Source organism: Lissotriton vulgaris, unplaced genomic scaffold, assembly GCF_964263255.1.
Source record: "Lissotriton vulgaris unplaced genomic scaffold, aLisVul1.2 SCAFFOLD_2268, whole genome shotgun sequence".
NCBI classification, from domain to species: Eukaryota; Metazoa; Chordata; class Amphibia; order Caudata; family Salamandridae; genus Lissotriton; species Lissotriton vulgaris.
This window is the reverse complement of record NW_028247097.1, coordinates 375,165-399,914: the sequence shown is the minus strand read 5'-3', so window position 1 is coordinate 399,914 and position 24,750 is coordinate 375,165. Positions and strand designations below refer to the sequence as shown.

Here is a 24,750-nt window from a genome sequence, read left to right as displayed (position 1 = left end):
GTTGGGAGGAGAGGAGATGTTAACCCACCAGAAAGTTCGGAGACCATCGCAGCCTCTCCTCCCCGTCCTCCGGCTGACACTGGTGACCCCTGATTAAACCTCACCATGCCAATGATGTATCTAAGTAAGTTGTGAGAAGAACGAAACTGTGTACATATTTTTTTGTGAAAGTTTTTTTGTATGTATGTATAGGCATTTATATAGCGCACTACTTACCCGTAGGGTCCCAAGGCGCTTCAACCGCTGCGAAACCCTTCCTGGCTTCCCTGAGAGATGGCCCCTTAATGGGTATCTCCAGGGTGAGACCAGGCATCCCCGGCGGTCTGGTGGGGCCGTTAGTGAAGATGAGGCAAGCTAATGCCCAGAGTTGCCGAGTGTGATCGCTGATCAGAGTGGGCACCGAGGCGAGAGAATTATCGAGTCCGCTGACCCTGGTCCAGAAACCTGCCGCGCCGGGAATCGAACCCTGGTCCCGGGCCGTCCTCTGCTCTCGGGTCTGCCGCCTCTAACCAGTGAGCCACACTACTTCACTGTGTATATAAAGTTTTTTTCTATTTTTCCCTCTTTTATCTTTCCTATCAGTTCTCTCATTTTTGTTTGGTCATAGTGTTGAGCTATTGATACATCCTTGTGCAGCCTAAGCCTAGGCTGCACTTCACACTGAGACCATCCGCAAAACTAGATATATATTGGTTGGTAAGGAGATACATTTTTGCTCGTAAACAGTTAAGTACATTCTCAATACAGCTAGGAGGGCAATGATCTAAAAAGTGGGGGAGGCCCACAGGTATACACAATTGTTGGTATTTCAGAGACACGTGTAAAAGTCTTCTGTGGAATTCAATCCCCCCGGGGCTCGACTGTCCATTTCCAGTATGTACCTGGTCTCCAATTTTCTTAGAGCTCCATCTCTGTCACCTCCTCTTTTGAGAGGGCCCACACAGTCTACAGCATAATAACGCAGCAGGGAACTGTCATTATTGTGGTGCTCTTTGAAGTGGCGGGCCACCGGATATGCCGGATCACTTGTGTTGATGGCCCTTATGTGCTGGAGTATCCTTTTGTGCACCTGCAGCTCGGTACTACCCACATACCGCAGGGCACAAGGACACTCCAGCACATACACCACATATTCACTCTTGCAAGTCAGTTGTTTTTTGATCTTGTGTGCATTGGGGGTGAAGGGGATTGCATATTCTGTTTTGTTCAGTCCGTGCTGACATGCCTTACAGGAAGAGCACTTCCTGAAGCCCTTACTCTTCCCTAACCAGTTCTTACTTGTAGAGACTTCTGGGCTGGATTTGACTAGGGCATTTTGCAAGGAATATGCTCTCCTGTATGTGATAGAAGGGGTGTTTGGAATTTTATCACCTATAACTGGATCACATTTCACCAAACCCCAATGTTTGGAGATGATTTTACCAAGTGCTCCATGCTGCCTATTGTAGGCCCAAATCAATCTCACTTTCTGATCCTGGGAGGTGGTAGGCGTATTTGTGACTTTGGGCTGCAAGGCTTGATTGCGGGACAGGGCATTAGCTTTAGTTATGGCCCTATCAACTACTGTAGCCTTGTATCCCCTTGCCAAAAATCTAGACCTGCTGGCTTGCTGAGCGAGATTGCATTGAGCTTCTGTGCTGCTCAGGCGTCTGATACGCAGCATCTCGCCATACGGGAGGCTGCGTATAAGATGAGCAGGGGGATGGCTGCTGGCATGGAGAATTGTGTTTCCAGCCGTTGCCTTGCGGTACAACCTGGTTTCGAGTTTGGCTCCTCCTGGTGTGACTGTCATATCTAGAAACTGCACCTGATCCCTGCTAATGGTCGAGGTAAACTTCAAGTTGAAATCATTGCAATTTATCATGTCAACAAAATGCTCAGCTTCTAGACGAGTGCCCTTCCAGACCAGGAACACATCGTCTATATAACGATACCATCTAACAATAGACCGCCTGGCAATGTCAGAGTGTGTGCCAAAGAGGACCTGTCTCTCCCAGTAGCCCATGTGGAGGCAGGCATAACTGGGAGAGAAACAGGCCCCCATGGCCACCCCCCTGACTTGCTGGTAATATCTATTGTTGAACATAAAGAAATGATGGTGTAAACAGAATGAAATCATAGAAAGTAACATACGGTTGTGGTCAGCCATGATGATCGGTCTTAAACCTAAGTAAAATTCAATGGCTCGCAGTCCGTCTTGGTGGTTAATACTTGTGTATAAAGACGTGACGTCTAATGTAATGAGCCATAAATCTGAGTCCCAATCAATGTCCTGTATCTTACTCACAAAATCAGTGGAGTCTTGGACAAAGGATGGTAGACTCTGAACAAATTCCAGCAAGAAAGAGTCCAAGTAAACAGTTGTTTTTTCTAATAACCCCCCACATGCTGCTATTATTGGTCTTCCCGGGGGTTTATGTGGGTTCTTGTGGATCTTCGGGATTAGGTATAGGACTGGCATGACCGGATTGTTGTTCTTGAGATATTTAAGTTCATCCATGCTCAGTAAGCCAAAAGATCTCCACCCCATAAGTAGCGAGTAGAAATCTTCCTGAGCTTTTTTAATCAATGAAATGTCACTGTGTTTGTAGCAGTCCGAATCATTTAATTGAGAAAGGGCCTCTTCCAGGTATAGTTTTCGTGGCCATAAAACTATATTCCCTCCCTCGTCAGACTGTCTAACAATAACATTTTCATTGGCCTGAATCTTTTGGATGAGTTGCATGTACTGGTCATTCTGTGTAAATTTCTTTCGTTTTGAATTGAGCACTTTGGAGTGTAACAACTTGATGTCTTTGACTACAGCATCATGGAAGATGTCAAGGTTATCATAGAGCATAACAGGAGTATAGGTGGAGCGTGGTTTAAAAGACGATAGCCCCCCCACCCTGTTGGACTCACATCCTGAGACTTCTTGGGATGATGACTGCTCCAGTCTGAGGGATTCTAGAGCCTCCAATCCTGGCACATCACGGGCTTGGAGCCCATCATTGGCTATTTCAATCCTCGTCGGGGTACTGCGTGTTTTTCCACCTGCAAAATGCTTCTGCAACTTGTTCTTGCGGACAAATTTGTATAGATCAATTCTAGTGTCCGCGTAATTGAAGTCGCATGGAGGACAGAATGTAAGGCCTTTTGACAAGATGTGATGTTCAGCCTCTGACAAGACCCTGTCAGTCAGATTAATGATGGAGGGGGCAATGTCCTTTGCTCCTGATTGTGAGCTTACTTCCTGTTCCATCTCTTTGTACTTTTTTTCTTCTTTTTCTGCTGATTTTTTTCTTCCTCTTGATTTGGCCTTACAGCGTTGGTAGCGCTTGGCATTGAGTCTTTTGTTCCTGAGTGCAACTGCGTTCTCGGGCGTAGGGTCTCGCGCCAATCCTTTCTTATGCAGTCCAGTTCCTCTGCTGGCGTGAGCTTGGTAAACCCCAATTGCCCTCCTGATTGCGCCAAACTGGAATCTCTCTCTCTATATATATATATATATATATATATATATATATATATATATATATATATATATATATATATATATATATATATATATATATCCAGAACCAGAAGAAGAGAAAGGCCACAACAGGGGAATATTTTGGAAGCGCCTTTATTCTGCAACACAGGTCGTGGTAGTTCTGTATCACCCTCTATGGTGAATGCATTTTGGCGTACTTCTGTCTTCTTCAGCGCCAGGTGTAAGTATTTCAGGATACAGGCGTGTATCTGAGCTTAAATGTCCTGCCCTATCCTGATTCGAAGAGCACAGCTCCTCCCCCAGTAGTCTTTTCCAGTCGCCTATACCTCTTGTATTTCGCCCGGTAAACAGTGCATACAAGTCCCAGCATGCAGTGTCATTTTCTGGTAGGTATTGCGGGAAGGGGGGGATTAGCGCTACGATGTTTTGCAGAGCCCTACTGTCATTGTGCCACTGGAACAGCGGTGCTTCCTCCAGTCCCCAACTGCTTCAACCTCCCAACCATAGGAATCCATTTGGCAGGGGCACGGCTTGGAAATCCTACCTGCCCAGCGTGATGTACAATGACAACAACACCACCATGTCTCCTCCCCGGCTAGGTGGTGAGTCCTGGTCGTTCCGGTAACCTGGAGAAAATAAATCCACAGAAGCGGAGACCAGCGAATCCAGGGCCTCTTGAGGAAGCGGGGGCCTTTGAAGCGCAACACTGGTACACGCGCTGTATTAATGTCCACAACCTCCTTCGGAAAATGAGAAAGGCCACAACAGGGGAATATTTTGGAAGCGCCTTTATTCTGCAACACAGGGCATGGTAGTTCTGTATCACCCTCTATGGCGAATGCATTTCGGCGTACTTCTGCCTTCTTCAGCGCCAGGTGTAAGTATTTCAGGATACAGGCGTGTATCTGAGCTTAAATGTCCTGCCCTATCCTGATTCGAAGAGCGCAGCTCCTCCCCCAGTAGTCTTTTCCAGTCGCATATACCTCTTGTATTTCACCCGGTAAACAGCGCATACAAGTCCCAGCATGCAGTGTCAATTTCTGGTAGGTATTACGGGAAGGGGGGATTAGCGCTACGATGTTTTGCAGAGCCCCACTGTCATTGTGCCACTGGAACAGCGGTGCTTCCTTCAGTCCCCAACCGCTTCAACCTCCCAACCATAGGAATCCATTTGGCAGGGGCACGGCTTGGAAATCCTACCTGCCCAGCGAGCCCCCCCAAACTATCTGTTTGGGGGGCTCAAACCCCCCCCCCCACACGCCCCGGGCACCGCCACCTTCCTGGGGCTCTAAATGTTAAAATTGGGGGGTCCGTAATGGACCCCCAAGCCCCGGGGACCACCACCCCCTGGGGCTTTGCAAATGTTGGGAGGGGGGCCACGCGGTCACCTCCTGGAGCCCTCAATGGCCCTGAGGACCGCCACCCCCCAGAGCCAGCTCCTGCAGTGTCCCGGGGTGCCCACCCGAGAACACTGCAGTTTGCTAGCAAACTCTGCTTTGGTTTTTGGAAGTGAGAGCAGGATACCTGCTCTCTCTTTCAAAAACAAAAGCAGATTGTTTTTCCACACAGGGAGCTGCATCTTAGCAGCTCCCCATGTGGAAAAGCAATGCCGGCTCCTGCAGGATGCGGGGAGCCGGAAGGATTGTGGGGGATTGTGAACCCCCTCACGGTCCCCAACAGATAGGGACAGCCCCGGGGGATGGGGTACCCGGGGCCATAAATGGCCTGAGGATGGGGGCTATGCAGCCACCCTCCAATAATTAAACAAAATTTAAAAAATGCCATGCCCCGGGTGGATTATGGCCTTGGGACGGGGGGCCACGCGGCCCCCTTCCAATTAAAAAATAAATAAAGGGGTTAGGCTCTGGGGGATGGGGTCACCAGGGACAATAAATTAGCATAATAAGGGGGGCCACACAGCCCCCCTTAAAAAAAAAAATATTTTAAAAAAGGGTGGCATCGCACTGGAGGCCCGCCCCCTCCCTACAGCACTCTGCAAACAAGCTCCCTGAAGCGTTTGCAGATGGGGAACTAATTCCCCTTGAATACTGGGGTCCCTGAGGGCCAACTAGCCCACCAGGAACCTCCAGTATGCGCCAGAGATATACTAAATTATATACATCAATACTCACATATACTACATTAGAACAAATGTAGTTAATGATAAAGATACTAGTGTGGCAGTCATTCACTCACTAACACACACATATACACACTCATCCACCCATACAGTCCTGCACATATGCTGTCTTCAAAACTCATACAAACAGTGAGTCAGTCACCAACCCATGCAGCCAATTATACACAAAATGAAACACTGATACAAACCTTTAAATATTTAAACAATACTCGCTAATATATGTATTCACTAAGATACACTTAATAAGCCAGTTAACCAATCAATTTTTTTTTAAAAAACATCCATTAAGACACTTATTTAAACATGTATTCTTCCATCGACCTTTACATATACATATATAAAACATATTTATTTTTCGGAAAAACACACATACATCTCAGGATTCCAGGCATACTACTGGCAATCAAACACCTAAGAGGTGATGGGATGAATGCTAGCAAATAGTATAGCCAGTGGCACTCTTTTGTGGTACCATTCCAAACAATTGTTTTTTGCCCACATTGCATCCCAAACCTTGGTCATTTCACCCCTCCACCCCACTGTTTTTTTTGGGGAAATGTGAGATTCATCCCATCCCGAATCTCACTGACTAAGCTATGACCCTGACTTCCATAGAAAACTGCGGAAGCAGGGAAATAAAGAAACACCCCAAAGGAACTAATGTTAAATAAATAAATAACTAGAATTAGCAAAACCAGTAGTCTGGCTTTCATGTGGCAAAGCATGCAAACACAGGCATGCAAAAATGCAGTGGTGGTGATAATAGTGGAATTGATGGTGATAATGGTGCTGGTGGTAGTGGTAATAATGATGGTGCTAAAAGTGGGGGTGATGATTCGAGTAAAGCTAGTGGAGATAATGACCTGCACTCAACTCCTGACAAAAACATTTTAGAAATTATAGTTTAGTAAAAAAAGATTCCTTTCTTGTACAGTGCGGGTTTGCGATAAAGACTCTTAAAGTGTGCCCGCTGAGTGCATTTTTCAGATAAAAAAAACAGTCCCTCGGGCTTTGCAGTGTAAGCGCTGGTCTACCAACCTGCCAATAGCATGAGGGGAGCAAGTAACACTGTGGGTGAAGTCGGGGCCCACTCTGTGTACGTGTGAATGAACTGTTGGTGAAGCCGGTGCCCACTATGTGTATATGTGAATGAACTGTGGGTGAAGCCGAGGCCCACCCTGTGTATATGTGAATGGTAAGGATACGTCCGCAGAAAGCTGAACGGTGACGCCAGACCTAAGACCTTAAAAGGTCCTGGGCTGAGGGAAGACTTTGTTGGGGCCCCTGCAAGCATACCTGTGTCACGCCACTGGGGCCAGTCGGGCGCCCCCGACACCCCTGCCAACCCGGGCGAGTACAACGAGGCTACGAGGGATGGCAGACAGGCGGCATGGCTGTTTAGTATATCGTTTTCTAAAGCGCCCGGAATGTGCTGCAAGGAAGCATAAAGCACAATAAGTAGAACTGTTGATTGCCATGCACAGGTCTAGATGTTTTATAACATGCAGCGGGGGATCACGGTGGTCCGGGAATTGCAGCCAACAACTACCCAGGAGGTCAATGACAGCAGAAGAGTTCCCTCTAATAAATCTTCTTGTGATCGGTGGAGAGCGTGCCTCCGGTCTCTGCGCTGCAATTAAAAACACATGCCGCATTCTCCGCATGTTCCCTGATGTCGAGCGGTCGTCTGCTGTGAAACTACTAACGGGATAAGTAGCCTAAAATAAATACGTGTGAACTAAATGCTTATAATGCACGGATGCAGCTGTTCTGCCACGCGGCCAACAACCACTTTTAAAATTCAGTGCACCATTCTTGGGCTCTTAATTGTAGTTAGAACTGTTGGAAGCTACACATTTTCTCAGTCTAGAAAGGGGATTCTGCTGCAGCCTTGCTGCTTCGTAGCACTGTGTGTAACAGACCCCTTCTAAGGGAGTAAAGAGTTACAAAAGGCAAATCCCACCCTTACGAGTTTGCAACTTGTGAACTGCAGGCTGCACACACATTTCTGCAGCAGACGCATTCACCGGGGTGGCGACCTTTCTGTTATTAAACTGGATGTCTGTACAGCATCAGGCGCGCAACACCCATTGGGCTCATGGGGCTTCAGCCTCGCCCGTCGTGTGTGTCAGCTCAGGCAGAGACAGCTTCGCGGGCTGGTGAGCATCAAATTGCAGCTGCACCCGAGTACTTAACAGGTCTTTAAAAGAACATTTACTTGTAAATGAGGCTTTTGTTGTGTGTTTACCCCTTCTTACAGCAACTCTGTCTATGGTTGGAACAATTAGCCCCCCCCCCAAAATATTTTTCAGCACCTCCCCCCGCCCCCGAAATTTGGCTCTAGTTGCCCACCTGGTACAGATATCTGCACCGGAGGGGTATGAAGCAAGAACGTGAAGCATCTGTACAAATGAGAGGCTCGTTTATGAAATTGGACCAACTATTGAAATGACTATTGATTTTTATAGAAATAATAACTAATTTGTCGTACAGGAGAGAGTTACAGAAGCGGGTATAGTCGAAATGAGTAGTCCACGTTACCGTCAGTAGCATAAGGAAAGCTTGAACGAGATCGCCTGGCATCAGGAGTGGGCTACACATAGAACACTACAACAGGTGCATACACCTACTGAGCTATTTTCCTGGGCTGGAGCCAGCTACACACAAGTGGCTGCAGCAAGCGCACAACCCGCAGAGTTCGCCTGGACTAGCTCCTGGTTCTAGCCCACTTTACCACTTTACCTCTTTATCCAGCCCTATCTACGCATCCCTCGCATTTAAGAGTGAAATGGGCCGGGCTCAGCACAGACCCCGACCCAAGGGAGCGCCGATCCCTCGACTCGAGTGACACATATTGAATCCCCCAAAACAGCCATCAGTGGACAAACCTTGCTCGTCTAAGACGGACAACGTATTGATCCATAAAACAACCTACTACGCGGTTCCACCATGAGGGTGGGTGGCTGGCGGCCAGGGAATGGGACAGGGAGTGGCCAGGCCACCCCCAAAAGACGATTTTTTTTCAAAAGAGCACCCTATAAACTTTTACATAATTCATGCATTTTATAGTTCAACTGTTCAAGCGCTTGCCCTCTCCCACTCACCCCCTGCCAACAAATCCTAATGTGAATGTACATGTATAAGTGCAGTGTAATATATAGTAGACCTGGAATAATGTGTCGAGCGTCATGAGGCCTGTTCTGTGGTGTACGCATAGCACCCCCTAACTAGCAGGGACCGTGCTCGCAGAAATAAAGGCACAGGCGAACATATGCCCCACTTAATGCCCAGCCACATTCCTATGGAGATGTTATTTCCCAAGTGCTCAGATTCAGAAGGCGCTACTACTAGAGCCTTCAAATGGCAGTAAAGTGCTATAAAAATGCTGTTATGCATTGATCAGTCCATCTTGATCTGCCAGCACCCTTTATCTAAAAAAACAAAACGCAGAAAAAAACATTTTGGGCTTTGAAAACGACAAAAAAATGGAAATTACCTTAAGAGTCCAGTCCTCCCCCTTAGTGGCTAAGAAGGGGGGTGGGTAGTCACAGCAAGGGTCACTCCACGCACAGCAAGGGTGACTCCACACTGACCCGGAGTGAGATGGTAACAGAGGTGAGATGTGCGCAGAAACTAAGTGGGAGGGGTGGGTGGAGTGCGGCCCAGAGCACACACAGCAATTCCCTTGTGGGAGCAAGCAAGCGCACCATCTGTTTGAAAGTTAATTACAAACAGATGATTTTAAAGCTCTCTCCCGCAAGGGAATCGCCAAACGTGCATGCTTTGCCATTGAAAGCAATGCAATGCGTGCACGTTTTTGACCTAAAAAACTAATCGATTACAAGAGGTCTCCTTCTATGCAGCACATGCATGCTGCGTAGGCAATACCTAAAAACGATAGTGACTGCTCACATGAGAGATGGTTCCCACCTATTCTTGTGCTCAAGGGAAGGATGAGAAGGAAGGTTGGAGTGACTCGACAGACTCTAAGCTTGTGTTGGAGTGACTCGACAGACTCTAAGCTTGAACATGATAAATAAGGGAGGCACGTTAAGGGCACCCTAATAAAGTAAAGAAACATATTGCCATTTTAGAGTTTGAATATAGTGCAAGGCTAAGGCAAAATGTGCAGCAAACAATCAATTAAAACAATGTCCCTCAGGAGCAAGAGCGAGAACACACAGATGGGACGAAGAACAACCATGCATATTGGAGTGTTGACAAGTACATCAGATGTTCATGTGGAGGAGTGAGAAATAGAATCCACCCTTAAATTGCATTTCTTTTGTCATAGTGAGATTACCTTTATTTCAGAATGACTTGTCGTTGGCATATAGGCGGCTGTTTTTCTAATTTCTGAAATGTTGAATTTTTCAGATACATATGGAGATGGTTACCCTGAGTATCTTGTAGTCGATGAGTCAGAGCCAGCTGTCGGTAAGTTACAACAAGATTAATATTTTAATTTTTGTAAAATGGAGCCACAGTTAATTACAGTCAAAGAAGTCAGGGCCTGATGCATAGTTTGGCAGAGCGGGAGGAAGACCATAAACCAGCGAATTACAGGCACTGATTGTCGTGCCACCTTATTAAGGGAGGGGCATCCAAGGCTCCTGTTCCCTGTAAGTTGGTCCACTTACTTTTTGTTCATAGAGAACAAATATCTGCTCTGGCAGTTTTTTCTCTAAACAAAACAAAGGTTTGCTGAGTTGGCACTTTAAACATGGTGCTTGGTCAATTCAATTCAATACAATAGAGACTTTATTTCGGTTTTGATTCAAACCATAAAAGTACATATACAATATTAAACAATTTAAAACACAATAGTTGTAGAACATGATGGGTAAAGTGCAAGAGTGCAAAAGTAAAGCGTGTTCCATACATAAAAATTCATTATAAAGATAATTCAATCAGCAAAAGGGACCATCACTGGTCCAAACAATTTCTCAACTTAACAGACAATTTTAAACATTCAGTAACTTGGAGAATACTGTCACTATGCAAAAGCTGCAAATACATTAATGCTGGTCTGATCTGGTTAAAATTGAGTTTCTTTAAAAGAGCTACCAGATAGCGTTTGCGCGGGTATTCGTAAAATTTACATAAAAATATCAAATGTGGAGACTTTCCGTCGCAGCCACAGGATGCTGCAGGTTTGTTAAAAATATCATTTTTTGGTCTGATCAGCAGTTGATGGAAGAGATTTAACCTAAACCTTGTTAACAGGAACTTCTCATGGGAGGTCAGCGAGCCCGTCAAATATGGCTCTATCGTTTCACATGTTTTTAACATAACAAATGTTCTTACACTGGGTTTCAGGAGCTCCTCTCCTTCTCTTTTGACCTTTCTGTCCATAAGGAAGGCTCGCTTAATTACCTCCACATCACCCTTTACAATCCAGCTCGGGTGTTCAAACAAGTCCAAATGGCCGAGCCTGGAAAAACTGGATTTCAAATATTTTAACCAAGGGGTACCCATTGCCTTATCCTGAGACAGATAATCTCTCACAATCAAATGTGTCATTGGTATGTCCTGATTCAGCCACAGTTTTAACCAACAGGTCAGCAGGCGTAAAGAAAAAATGTCACATAAATATTGCGACCCTAACTCTTCATGTACTACAAAATTGGATGTACCTGCTGGGACGCACTGGAGATGTTTCATAAAAGAGTTTTCAGCAATCTGCAGCTGCTCACCGGCCACATAGCCCCATAATTCACTACCATAAACGGCAGTTGCCACTGATTTAGCATTGTACAGTTTCAGCATGGCATTATTAGGTTTTTTCCCCAGTTTCGATGCAAAGTTAAAAATAGAAGCATGGTGCTTGGTCAGTAACCTTCGCTGCTGTGAAGGGAACAGCTGCTCCCTTCACAGTATAGATATCTCCACCTCCCATCTCTAAATATGGCAGACAGTTCTTCCTCGGTGTGGTGGAGATCATGACCTTTACCTTCCCCTTGTTGTGGCAGAAGCCTGCCTAGCTGGGCATAATAAGGTCCCTTTCCTTGTTTTTGATCAAAGTATTTTTTCAGTTTAATAAAAAGACACACAATCCAATACCATTGCGATACAAGTAGAAGGTGGTCATTCGATACAATAATGTCAAACAAGTGATTAAAAAATATCATGGAGAATATTGTTGGACATCTTAAACTCAAAGCTGTACTGCTCCTTGAAAAAAGTGTATTCTGCACATGTAAGAATGAGCAATAATATTGAGGGATAGCTATGAAACCACTGTGAATCCTGACCCATTTGTAAGATCAGCCTGTAGAGAGTATCTAACAACATGCATAGAGGCGTGGGTTCAGATGTGGCATGGCTTGTACATTTCATAGCTGTGGAGTGTATAGTGTGGGTTATATATATCATAACAATGTCTCGCCTTGATGTCAGGGAGAACAGGAAAAAGAGAACTGGGGGGTGAGGTGGGGAGGGTGCCGTGTGGGCGGAGGGTTGAGTGAGGTATCCGGAGTCCGGAAGCGTTTTTCTTGAGGCTCAGGAGTTTGGCAGAGGGTGAGCTATCCCCTTGATTGTATTATTTTCTTTGTACTTGTCTAGGGAGAGCCATACTGCACTGGTAATGGGGGGTGTGGATTGCATTTTAGACTGTAGTGTATGGTGTACCCCTTTGAGGTATGAGAACCATGCCCACCAGGTGTGATGAGAGAGAAGGTGAAATGATTTCCCTTGGAGACTATAACTTTCACTGCAATGGTTAAAAGAAGGTCTAGCAGAGCCATATCATTGGCGTTAAGAGTCATAGCAGTCACTGAAGCCCAGGGACCAAGAGCTATCATAGGAAAGCTTAGTGTCATGGGTATCTGAAATATATCTGAAAGGTTGTTCTGTATCGGACATCAATATGGTTCCAGGAGTCCACACTCAAGGAACATGTGTCAGTGTGAACCAGTCTCTTGGTTGCAGTTCCAACATTTATAATTTTCGCACAGGTTTGACTTTTGTGGCCTAGATGTGGTCCAGAATAGCAGGTTCATTATAAAGAATTTGGATTGTATGAGAGAGGGGACAAGTTTGTTACATAACACGAGTTTTGCTATTGATAGTCAGTGATGTGATGTGTAGCCCATTTTGGATGCAGTACCGATGATTGTGTTGAGTATGGGTCAGATAAAAATGTGTAAATCTTGTAGGCATTATGCCCTGAGTGTTGCCATAAGGATGAGTGTTTGGTAAAAGTAAGCTTTGACAGTTTTGCTTTAATCTTTAAGAAACTGTAGAAATCTAGGTTAGAGAGGACATATATGCCGGCTAAAGCCTAAAACGGGAGTGGATCGTTGTTATTGTCATATAGATCCTTGATTTGATTAATGCCATTTAAGGCCCGGACGTCTGCAACCTAAGCATCAACTTCTGTTTTAGGGCTGTGCCATACTGACACCCATCTGGAGTTATGGATAAGCTAAGGCAGAGTTCTGTCCAGCAGTTTAAGAGCTTTTAATATTGTATTAATTATTTAAGAAACATGTTCAAACTCCTGCCTAGTAGATAAGCTTGTGTTGTTTTAAATTATCATCTGCTTTGAAGAACTAAAATGTAGATACCAGAAAGTCAAATAAAATTTCTTAATACTTCTCTTGCCATTTTTGTGGCCCTTGGACATGAGATATTGCCAACGTTTAAAAATGTGTTAAAGAGAATGTATGCCACCCATTGGTAACCCGCTTTTGGTTAAAATATTTTACTGATTTTAACATTCATTTAGACCCTGATTCCGAGCAGAGTGGAGTGGTACCTCTGAGTGAGATACTGTTCTGCTTATTACAACTTGTTGTGTATCATCACCAATCCCTGAAATCAACGCAACAGAATAAAAAAATATGGAGAATTACTAGGGTAAAACTCTAGTTCCTAGACTTGAGTACGTTAAATGTGTGTAAGTCGTTTTTCTGTCCGCTTTGAAAAGAATATGTACAGGTGATGGTGGCATGTTTTTTTTTGTCGGGAGCCACGCAACACCATTTCAATCTCTTGATTGGCTTCCAGGAGAGTCCTTGTAGCCCGTGATGAAAGGTATTGGAAAGTTTTGGCCCCTGACACTTCTGGGATCTTTTGGAAGTAGAACTGTACCCCAATCTCTCTTTTTTTATCATGTTTTGTTACTCTCGCCGAGATGTTTGACGAGGCAAGATGGCGGCGGTGTGTTAGACCGCTGTGAGACACCTCCCAGGCCAGTACCTGGTTCACGACGAGAATGGAGGTGCTTTTTTTTGCTTGTCTGAGTAACTAACCAGTGCAAAAGGACTTACCCTTCTTTTTTGCTGCTTCTCTTTCTCGACGACTACGATGAGATGGCCGTGAGTCGAGCAGAGAACTGGTTTTTGATGGATACACCGGACCCGACTGCCCTGCAGCTGCGCTTTTCATTTTGCTCCTCGCTGATCGGAGTCTTCGTGCTGAGGCTGATTGCTCGCATGCAGACCGGAGAGGCAGCCGCACAAAAGAAACAAGTTAGCCGCCTAGGGTCGGCCCAAAAAACTCTTCTTCCTAACGTGACTCCGCCTTCACAGAGTAATCCTAGCGATATGGCACCAAAGAACGCTGCAATGGTAGCTGCCGCTGCTGCCAAGACCAGAGCAGCAAAGCAGGCTCTCCGTGATAGAGAGCTGATGTCAAAACGAGGTGGCGCTCTGCAACTTGAGGGAAGCGGTGATTTTGCTGACTCTGATATCACTGTCGGCAGGCCGGTAAAAGGATCTAAACAGCTGCCTGTAACACCTGTATCTGGCCCCTCTGTAATCGAGTTGCTCTGGAAGACTCCTGCTCCGGTTCTTTCAGCTCAGGTGCCGGCAGTTACTCCGCTTCAACCAGCAGCTCAACCAACAGCTCCGAGTACTCAGAAGGTTCTCCCTGGTTCGACAGTGACATCAAGTGGTCAAATTAGGAATGGAAAGGCTGGAAAAGAGAGAAATGTTGACAATCTCGTACTCACTTCAGCGGTTGCAGAGAATACTTCTGTGAGGTTCCAGGAATCTACGATGGCAGGAATAGCAGACCCTAACGCTGGAGTGCAAGGTATGGAGAGTCACCCTTCTTATGATGCTCTACCCCTCTCTACTGCTCTGGTAGCCCTGGCTACACCGATAACTTTGACAGCCCCGGTAGCCCTACCTGTAACAATACTTGATGCTGGCCCGACAGTCCTTAATATCCCTGAAAATGTGGTTGTGGAGGATGGTCAAACGCCGCAGGTTGAGCAGACTCAGGCTACATTTAGCGCTCCAACAAGTGATACGCTGGCATTAGAGGCTAGAGACATTTCAAAGAATTTGGAGAATTTGTTGGGGATCCAGATGGCAGTGGGAAAGCTGGCAGAGATGAGATAACCCCTGACCCTACTGACACTGATTGGGATCCCTCTGGTTTTTATTCAATCTCTGAAGGAAACGAAGATGCAAGATGGTCAGATGACTTTGAGCTCGACATCGAGACTAATACAGAGTCTGAGACGGAAAGTGATCATGAGGCGAGAACTGGTGAATCCAGGGAGAATAAGAGAACTGCCTTGCGGAAGAAAAGGGCCCAGGGGTTAACATGGGACAATTCCCCCTCTATGGCGCTTGGGTCTCAAGAACATGCCTCTAGCTCACACTCTACACAACAGAGTTCTGTACATCAGCAAGACGCTACACTCTCCACAGTGATGGATACAGTCCTCCAGGCTATCGCATCACATCGTGAGGAAACATCAAGGGATGGACGCAAGGCGCAACTAGCTCTTCATAAGGTACAGGGCGTAGTACGTAAGTTGTCAAAATCTGTTGGCACTTTTAGCACTCGAATGACAGAAATGGAAGATCGCATAGTCATCAATGAGGCCGAGGCTACAGGCACTCGGGAACAGGTTGAATCACATGAAGCAGAGTTAAGTGATGTTAGGTGGAAGCTCGAGGACATGGAGAATCGTCTTCGACGTAATAACCTACGCGTCCTTGGAATACCTGAAAACATTGAAGGTACTGATATGCAAGCTTTCATCATCCAGCTCTTTAAAGATACACTCCCTGAGCTATCCTCATTGAATTGGGAGTTAGAAGTGCAACGTGCACATAGAACACCATTTGCTTTAAAAACCACCCAGAAACAGGGAAGCTATCCTCGAGCAGTCCTGGTATTTTTTGGTAACTTTCTTCTCCGACAAGCCATTTCAGATAAAGTCAGGCCAGAAGCTCGACGTACCAGAGACTCCATCTCCTATTTTGTTAGACCGGATTTTTGCCACACTACGGTGGAAAGGAGGTGGCGCCTTCGACAGCTTATTAAACCTTTTATGGAGAAGAAAGCACAAGTATACCTTAAAAACCCAGCCAAACTGAAAGTACTGTACAATGGTCAGACCAAATTTTTCACCTCTGAGATAAAAGCCAAAGAATTTCTAGACAGTATGACTTAATGACTTAATGATGATAAGTCCGGTTTATAAAAGATTTTTTGCTGGCTGTTGGCTGGGAAATTGAGGAGGTCGGAAACTGGGGGAGTGGAGAGAGTAGAGGGCATCTAGACATTTATCTAGATATGCTAGGATAATTGGTTAGGATGAATGGTTAGGCTTTTAGTTATTATACTCATATAGGGCCAACTGTCCTTATATTTTTTCTCTTCTCTTCTTTTTAATTTCTATTTTTTTTCTCTTTCTCTTTATTTTCTTCTTCTGTGTTCTTTTCATATTCTTTATCTCTTTAATAAATCTCTTTCTTTCTCTTTAGGGAAAAGTATAAATATTTTTGGTTTTTTCTGGTGGCCTGGTCTGGGAGTGTCTCTCCATCACTAAAGACTCTTATAGAGTCTAATTGCCTCACTGTGCGGGTTGTGAAGGGTGGGGGGTGGGTAGTAGGGGTTTGGAGGGAGAGGGAGGGGGAGGGGGAGGGTGAGAGGGGGAAAAAACATTAAAAATGAGCTTGATCAATAGTACAAGAAATGTTCAAAACCTGTGATTCTTTTTACTTATCAGGAACTGCACGTTATCTATGCTGATTAATTGTAATTTTGATTGGAATATTAATATCGAGTCTGAAATATGTTGGTGTATATTATACTGTTTAGAACGTGCTGGTATGTTGGGGGATAACTTTAAATGGGGAGATTAAAATTGCGTTGTTGGAATGTTGCCGGCCTTAACGATGGGAAAAAAAGGGCTCAACTTTTTCAGTCATTACATTAGGATCCTGTTGATATCTTATGTATTCAGGAGACCCATATAGCTGAAAGTGATAAAAATCTATTAAAGATTCCTGGGTATAATCTGATTGCATCAACATCTCAAACATCTAAAACACGGGGGTTGCTATTTTGGTTAAACCTGGCTAGGGGGACCCCAGACGCCATCTGGTTGATAAACGCGGCAGGTGGGCTGTGGTCCAACTGGAGCTAGGCATCACCATCTGTTCACTCTATGGCTCCAATCAGGACCATCCACAATTGTTTGGTGACCTTGAATTGGAATTGGCCTCTTGGCCTGGCCCCCTCATCCTGTGTGGGGATTTTAATTTGAACCTAGGGTATTTAATAAATAACAAACTTCCCCAGAATTATAACCGCCGTAAACCTAAGGTTTATAGGGCAGTATCCCATCTGATGGACAGTCATGACTTACTTGATGTATGGGATATGCTGAGACAGAATGATAACGGCTTTACCTATTATTCTTATCCCCATAATAAGTATGCCCGATTAGATTACATCATGACATCGCTGCAGAAACTGGCCCTAATAGACATTATTAAATCCCCTAAAACCATTTCTGACCACAACGCACTCACTCTCATCTTTGATTTGGATAGTTTTAAAATACCTAATATCCAATGGTCATTTGATCGCAAGCTCCTTGTCAATCCAGAGTATATAGACCATATAACATCATGGGCCCAAGCCTTTTTTGATTGCAATCAATATAGCGCACCTAGGTTCATTGTCTGGGACTGTTTTAAGGCAGCGATGAGGGGGTAGACTATATCATTTGTAGCTAAACGTAAAAAGACTCAGGATAGTATCAACACTCAGCTTAATTTGGAACTCACTAACCTTGAAACGCTACACGCTAGTCAGATTCAGCAAGGAATTTCAACTTCTGATACACTGCAAAAGTTATTGTTTTTAAAAACAGAAATTAATAGCTCGTTAACCGCATGCGCGCTAGCGGAATTCCGCTCGCACGCTGGGTTTTTAAAAAACGCACTTTACGTGACGAGCTGGGCTCGTCATCAGCGTGCGAGGAGGCTACGTCATGACGAGCCCAGCTCGTCATCAGCGTCGAAGGGGTTAACTCAAAAAGCGGCGGAAATATATCAAGCTAACAAAAATAAAATCTATGAATCAGGAGAAAATGTAGGGAGACAACTAGCCCTTAGAACCCGACAAAAGCAAACATACAACAAAATAAAGTATATTGAATATGAGGGACAACAATACTCTTCCACCCAAGACATCGTAGGTGTGTTTCAAAAATACTATAAAAAGCTTTATCAAAGAGAAGATGACCATCAGCCTACCAGAGATACGAAAACCATTCTCAATGAGTGGCTGCTTGAACCAGAATTAATGAAAAAAATTGATCAAGCAGTTAAGGAAGATCTTGAAAAAGAAATTACAACTACAGAGCTAGAGATAGCACTGTCAGACCTCGCTAACGGGAAGGCTGCTGGTCCCGACAAGATCCCTTTAGACTTATATAAGGCGCTGGGTAAATAGATACTACCCTATTTATTAGATCTGTTTTTGGGGGTACAATACCACTCAACGTCACCAGATACTTGGAAAAACACCAACATAGCGATTTTCGCTAAAAAGGGGAAACCCCCTCAGTTTCCATCTTGATACAGGCCTATTTCCCTCATAAATCCTGACTCAAAGCTATATGCTAAGATTCTTGCAAATAGGCTGAGTAGGGTCATCGAACATCTTGTATCCCCGTGGCAGCATGGCTTTATTCCCGGGCGGGGCACGACTGATCATACCCATAGAGCCATCTCCCTATTTGACATCATGGGCGCCGTGGGGGGGCGGGGGGGATGGGAGAATGTCGATGATCCTACTCGATGCCGAAAAGGCATTTGACCGTGAATCTTGGCAGTTCTTATGGGACATTATGGAATACAACAATTTTGGACCTGGCTTTATTAAAGCCATAAAAGCTTTGTATATCAATCCAAGGGCTAAACTTTCCATCGGTGGCTCAGAATCGGAGTTTGTGGAGATACAAAGAGGCACTAGGCAGGGTTGTCCATGCTCCCCGATATTATTTGCCCTAGTAATTAATCCTTTCATTTTAAGGCTTCTTATTTCCCCTCAAATACAACCAGTTAAGGTGGGCCCCTACTCAACCTAAATTCTGGCATACGCCGACGATATCGCCGTGCTTACAACCAATCCGGCTGACGCAGTAGTAGAAATAGAGCAAATAACCCAGGTTTTTGGATCCTACTCTGGCTATTCCCTAAATAGGGATAAAACCATGGTTCTCTGTACAAATAACATCACATATGACAGCCCCTATAAGGTTAAAAATGCAATTTATCTTGGTGTAAATATATCTCCTGAGGTGAACGATATCAATCGACTTAATTATGATCCTTTGATCAATTTAGTAAAAACCGACCTCAGAAGGGTAGACAATCTACACCTCTCTATAATAGGGAGAGCGAATTATATTAAAATGAGCATATTTCCGAGAATACTCTATCTGTTTCGGGCCATTCCACTGATGGCCGACGGTAGCACTATTAAAATTCTAGATTCCACTATATCCAAATTCTTATGGAACTATGGGAAAATTAGGAGAGTGTTACCATTACTGGCTCTTCCTCTACATAGAGGTGGCCTTGGTATTCCGAATTTGACACTCTATCTCTGGTCAACATTACTTAAGCAAATGGGCCCGCTTTTTAATGTTAAACCTTCCAGTCCGCCTAATATAGATTCACATATCCCTTCTATTTTTGAACTTGGACTAGGTGGTAGATACCAAGGGTTATTCTTGAGACAAGTTGAGGCATCTTACTATAAAAAGATCAAATTCAAGGTGATTAGCGATTCATGGAAAATATGGACACTTGCCTCTAAACAACTGGGTATTCCTAAAATCATGAAATACACCTCTTTATGGCATAGTAGGATCCTACATGCCTGTTTAAAGGATAATATCTCTAGGAAATGGGAGAATCTTGGCATTCATACACTAGGTGACTTTTTTGGACAAGATGTTTCCCCATCCTTTGAAGGGCTACAGCAGAGATTCGATATTCCATCCACAGACTACTTAAAATACTTTCAAGTGTTTACCAGTATTCGTAACTCTAAACTCAACATTAATTTAGAGAGCTTTCATTTTTTTTCTATTATTGGGAGACGGGCTACCAGGATAGGAACTCTATATGACATACTCTCTGAATCTTCTGTTGATGATTTAGATCGTGTAGAGCGATCTTGGGCACTAAAACTTGAAAACCCAGATGTCGACATTGACTATTCTCTAACTCTCTCAGCAACATTATTTTTAGCCCCCAATCTTAAAGCTCAATTCTATAAAACTATCTACAATCTTTATTATACCCCGTTTAAGCTTTTTACATGGGGATTGCGGGCAGATGATTGCTGCCCAAGATGTGGACAGGCTCAAGCAAATCTAATGCACATGTTTGCAGATTATCCCAAGCTCGATATCTTACAAACTATGATTGGAGGATTCTGTACTCAAGTTTTTGGTCGGAACCTCAGATCTTCTGCTACTCTATATCTTCTGGGTCATGATGAATACTTAGGCTATAGTATGGAGGAACGTAGGATTGTCTTTTTAGGCACCACCGTCCTTCGTATTATACTGGCTGCCCGATGGAAAGATCCTGCTGAACCCACTTTTCAGATGTGGCTTAGTCGATTTCTTGCCACATACAAGCAGGAGGTAGCTATATATAGTACAAGAGGTAGAAAATCTAGAGCTCTTGGTACCCAGATTTGGGCCCCAATTTCCGATTGGTACTCCAATGCAAGACTTCCCTCCTGATATGAGTTGAATTGATATGATGTTATAAATATATATATATTTTTTTCTCTCTGTTGAATCTTTGTTTTTTGGTGTCTACATGTATTGGTTACTAATGTTTTTTTCTTGTTATTGGTATATATATATTTTTTCTATTGAATTATTTGATGTATTATCGCTATATTACGTTGGTACCCTTTTGTAATGAAAATTCTTAATTACTACTGATCATGCTCAATAAAAAAAAAAAAAGAAGAACTAAAATGTAGATACCAGAAAGTCAAATAAAAATTCTTAATACTTCTCTTGCTATTTTTGTGGCCCTAGGACACGAGATATTGCCAAAGTTTAAAAATGTGTTAAAGAGAATGTATGCCACCCATTGGTAACCCGCTTTTGGTTAAAACATTTTACTGATTTTAACGTTCCTTTAGACCCTGATTACGAGCAGAGTGGAGTGGTATCTCTGAGTGAGATACTGTTCTGCTTATTACAACTTGTTGTGTATCATCACCAATCCCTGACATCAACGCAACAGAATAAAAAAATATGGAGAATTACTAGGGTACAACTCTAGTTCCTAGACTTGAGTACGTTAAATGTGAGTAAGTCATTTTTCTGTCCTTCGCTTTGAAAAGAATATGTAAAGGTGCTGGTGGCATGTTTTTTTTTTTTGTCGGGAGCCACGCAACACCATTTCAATCTCTTGATTGGCTTCCAGGAGAGTCCTTGTAGCCCGTGACGAAAGGTATTGGAAAGTTTTGACCCCTGACACTTCTGGGATCTCGTGGAAGTAGAACTGTACCCCAATCTCTCTTTTTTCATCATGTTTTGTTACTCTTGCCGACTTGTGAAGGAATAAAAGTTCTGTGCAATTTATGTTATTTTTTGTGACATTTTTTTTTTAATTCTCAAAAGTGTTGTAATCATGTATATGAACTCCATTTCAAGGATATCCAATTATATTATAAAAAATTACTTGCTGAAATAATATAATGCACAACTTTGTGATGTTCCGTGATTAATTGTCTTTGTCGTGCCATTTGAGATTAATAACCGTACTGAGAATCACGTGAAGTAATGTTCATTGTTTCCTGTATGGATTGTGGCAGTGGATTCAGGGCTTGGAGAGCACATTTTTATTAGTCGGACCAGGGGCGTAGGTACTATTGGTTCTAAGTGTGGCTCACCGGTTAGAGGCGGCAGACCCAGAAGCAGAGGTTGGCCCGGGACCAGGGTTCAATTCCTGAGGCGGCAGGGTACGGAACCAATGTCAGCGGGCTCGATAAATCTCGCCTCGGTGCCTCTCTAACCATGGGTCCCACGCTGCAAATCTGGGCAATAGCTTGCTTAATCTCCACAATGGCCCCCTCGCTGCCGGGGATGCCTGGCTTCACCTTGGGGATGCCCAATAGGGACCATCTCACAGGGAAAGCCAGGACGGGTTCCCCAGCAGTACACAGCGCCAAGAAACCCTGGGGTGAACGTGTGCTCTACAAATTCATACTAACATAACATAACATATAGGTGAAGTGGCACCAAAGCCCAGAGCCCTTTAGGGCCTCTTGAGCCCTGTACATTTCAGCTGCAGTCAAAGGTTCATTATTCTTGCTTGCACCAAAACCCAAGACATCTTTGCTACGCTACTGAGTCGGGATTTTGGAAACATTAGTGAGGTACTGATGATGCTCTTGGCGTAAGACAACTGGCCATAATATTTATGATGTGGATTTTAATATGTTAACAATCAAATTTCGAATGTTTCTCAATATGCATTCTCTTTCAAAGGAACAGGAATGAACTGTCTAGAACCACCTAAATTGCCAAAAACGAATAATCGAAATATGAAATCTGCATATGAACATGGTGAAACTGTTGTGTACAGTTGCACAAACAACGGCATGCTTTATGGCTTAGAAACCATAACATGTGATAATGGAAGATGGACATCCCCTCCTCAATGTACTGGTCAGTATATAATTATGTTAAATGTTACTTAAAGTTTTTCAAATGTATTTTTACTTAAGACAATCAGACATATGTAAGTTTTTTCCTCAACCTCGATAGACAAAAGTAATGAGAAAAATTTAAACTGTTACCCATTTAAAGAGACTTAAGCCAAATCTTTGATAATTACTCATTATTAACAGTTCAGAATCGAAAGCCTTTTATTTAGTACTTTCAAGATCAAAAGACATCCACCCAGATTTACCATTATTAGCGCAAGGCAGTGCATCACCAAAGTTTGCTGCTCTGCCTTGCTTCAAAGGGGAAAGACAAAATGGGCCATATCTACTAAGATATAGTAAGTTTTTCTCTCCACCAGCTCTGGCACACTTTTGGTTACCATGCATCCGCGCACGCTTTTACACCCTAGTGCAAGGGTGTGTGCGCTTTGTAAAGAATGGCTTTTGTGCTGGAAGGGGACCCTTCCAGTACAAAAACTGTTCCCTAAGGGTTTCCTACTTTGTACGTGTGCTTTACAATGCATCAACACATCCAAAGTTGGAAAAATAATGATAATTGTAAACATTTCCCCTCAATATGCTTGCCTCAATGAGGCATAAGGTTTTGCCACATGTCCTGTCTATCAATGTTAGAAGTTAGGGATTTGCCCCTCAAACCCATGAGTGGATGCATGGGAATTCCCATGGAACACCCATGGCACACACCACTTAAGCAAAGTAGAGCAAAGTCAATACATTCCAATGCAATTCCTGATCTTCGTTGAATAGTAAATCTCATGGCTAAACTTTGCACTGGTCCAATGGCATGGAGAGCACTGTACCCACGTCTGAGGTACCCATCGCCCTCGGGGTGACACATGCAAAAAGAAAAATTGAAGGACAGAATGCAGAACAATGTCATACATTTACCCCAGTAGAGAGATGGGGGCCTACATCCATCCTTTTTTTGCTCACCATGCCATTCCAGTTTGTACACAGCCATATGCAAATCAGTCTTGACCCTGCGCCCAAAGGGAACAGTCCAGCCTGAACTGTCAGTCCAGGTCCTCCCTGGACCGGAAACAAGCATCCTAGGACCGGTTTCAGACTTTCAGCCCTCATCAGCCAGGATAGCTTGACTCCAGTGGCATGGAGAGCACGGGACCCACATCTGGGCATACCCGTCCCACTCGGGGTGATAAATGCAAAAAGAACTTATATGATACATGTGTTAAAATGTGTGTTATTACAACGCATATTCATTACAACGCAATTACTATTCTAACTCCGCTGGGGCGTTACTTTGGGGAATGCGTTGTAATGGATTAGGCGATGTAATGACATGCGTTGTAATGGATTTTATGTTGTAAAACATTTGTTGTAATGACACGCGTTGTAACACGTGCATTGTAAACAATGTTTCCCAAGAAGAACAATTGATGGACAGAATGCAGAATAATGTCATACTTTCACCCCAGTACAGAGATCTGGGCCTAAATCCAATGTTTTGTCTGATGAAGGGTGATGCCCTGAAACCGGTCCCAGGATGCTTGTTTCCGGTCCAGAGAGGACCTGGCTTGGCAGTTCGGGCTGTACTGTTCCCACAAGGAACAGGGTTAAGACTTATTTGCATATGGCTGGGTCCAATCTGGGATGATGTGATAAGCAAATGAATGATGGATTTAACCCAGATCCTTGTGACTGGGGGTGAATGTTTGCATAGTCCAGCATTCCGTCCATCAATTGTTTCTTTTGCAAATGTCACCCTAAGTGAGAAAGGTATGCCCAGACAAGGGTCCCATGCTCACTACACCAATGGATTCAAGCTAGCTTGGCCTATGAAGGGTGATGCCCTGAAACCAGCCCCAGGATGCTTGTATCAGGTCCAGGGAGGACCTGGCTTGGCAGTTCTGGCTGGACTGTTCCCACAAGGAACAGGGTCAAGACTGATTTGCATATGGCTGGGTCCAAACTGGGATGGTGTGGTGAGCAAAAGAATGATGGATTTAACCCAGATCCTTGTGACGTGGGGTGAATGTTTGCATTGTCCAGCATTCCATACATCAATTGTTTCTTTTGCATATGGTTTCTGTCTAGGTCATGTTTGTTCCTAAAAATTGCAACTTATGTTCAATCATTACCCTTGCATGCCAATAACCATGAAGGCCATTGCAATATTGTGTAACATTGT

The 24,750-nt window shown here is 44.0% G+C and overlaps 1 protein-coding gene across 1 annotated transcript in view; it reads left to right on the top strand.

Annotated features, from left to right (window-relative positions):
- LOC147665638 (complement factor H-related protein 5-like) overlaps positions 1-24,750 on the top strand; it is a gene marked incomplete at its 5' end in the record, with an annotated part of 402,132 nt that overhangs the window by 9,504 nt on the left and 367,878 nt on the right. The window contains 2 exons of the mRNA XM_086949622.1: positions 9,990-10,049; positions 22,402-22,581. Coding sequence (XP_086805748.1) covers positions 9,990-10,049; positions 22,402-22,581 — 240 coding nt within the window. The remainder of the gene's footprint in view (positions 1-9,989; positions 10,050-22,401; positions 22,582-24,750) is intronic.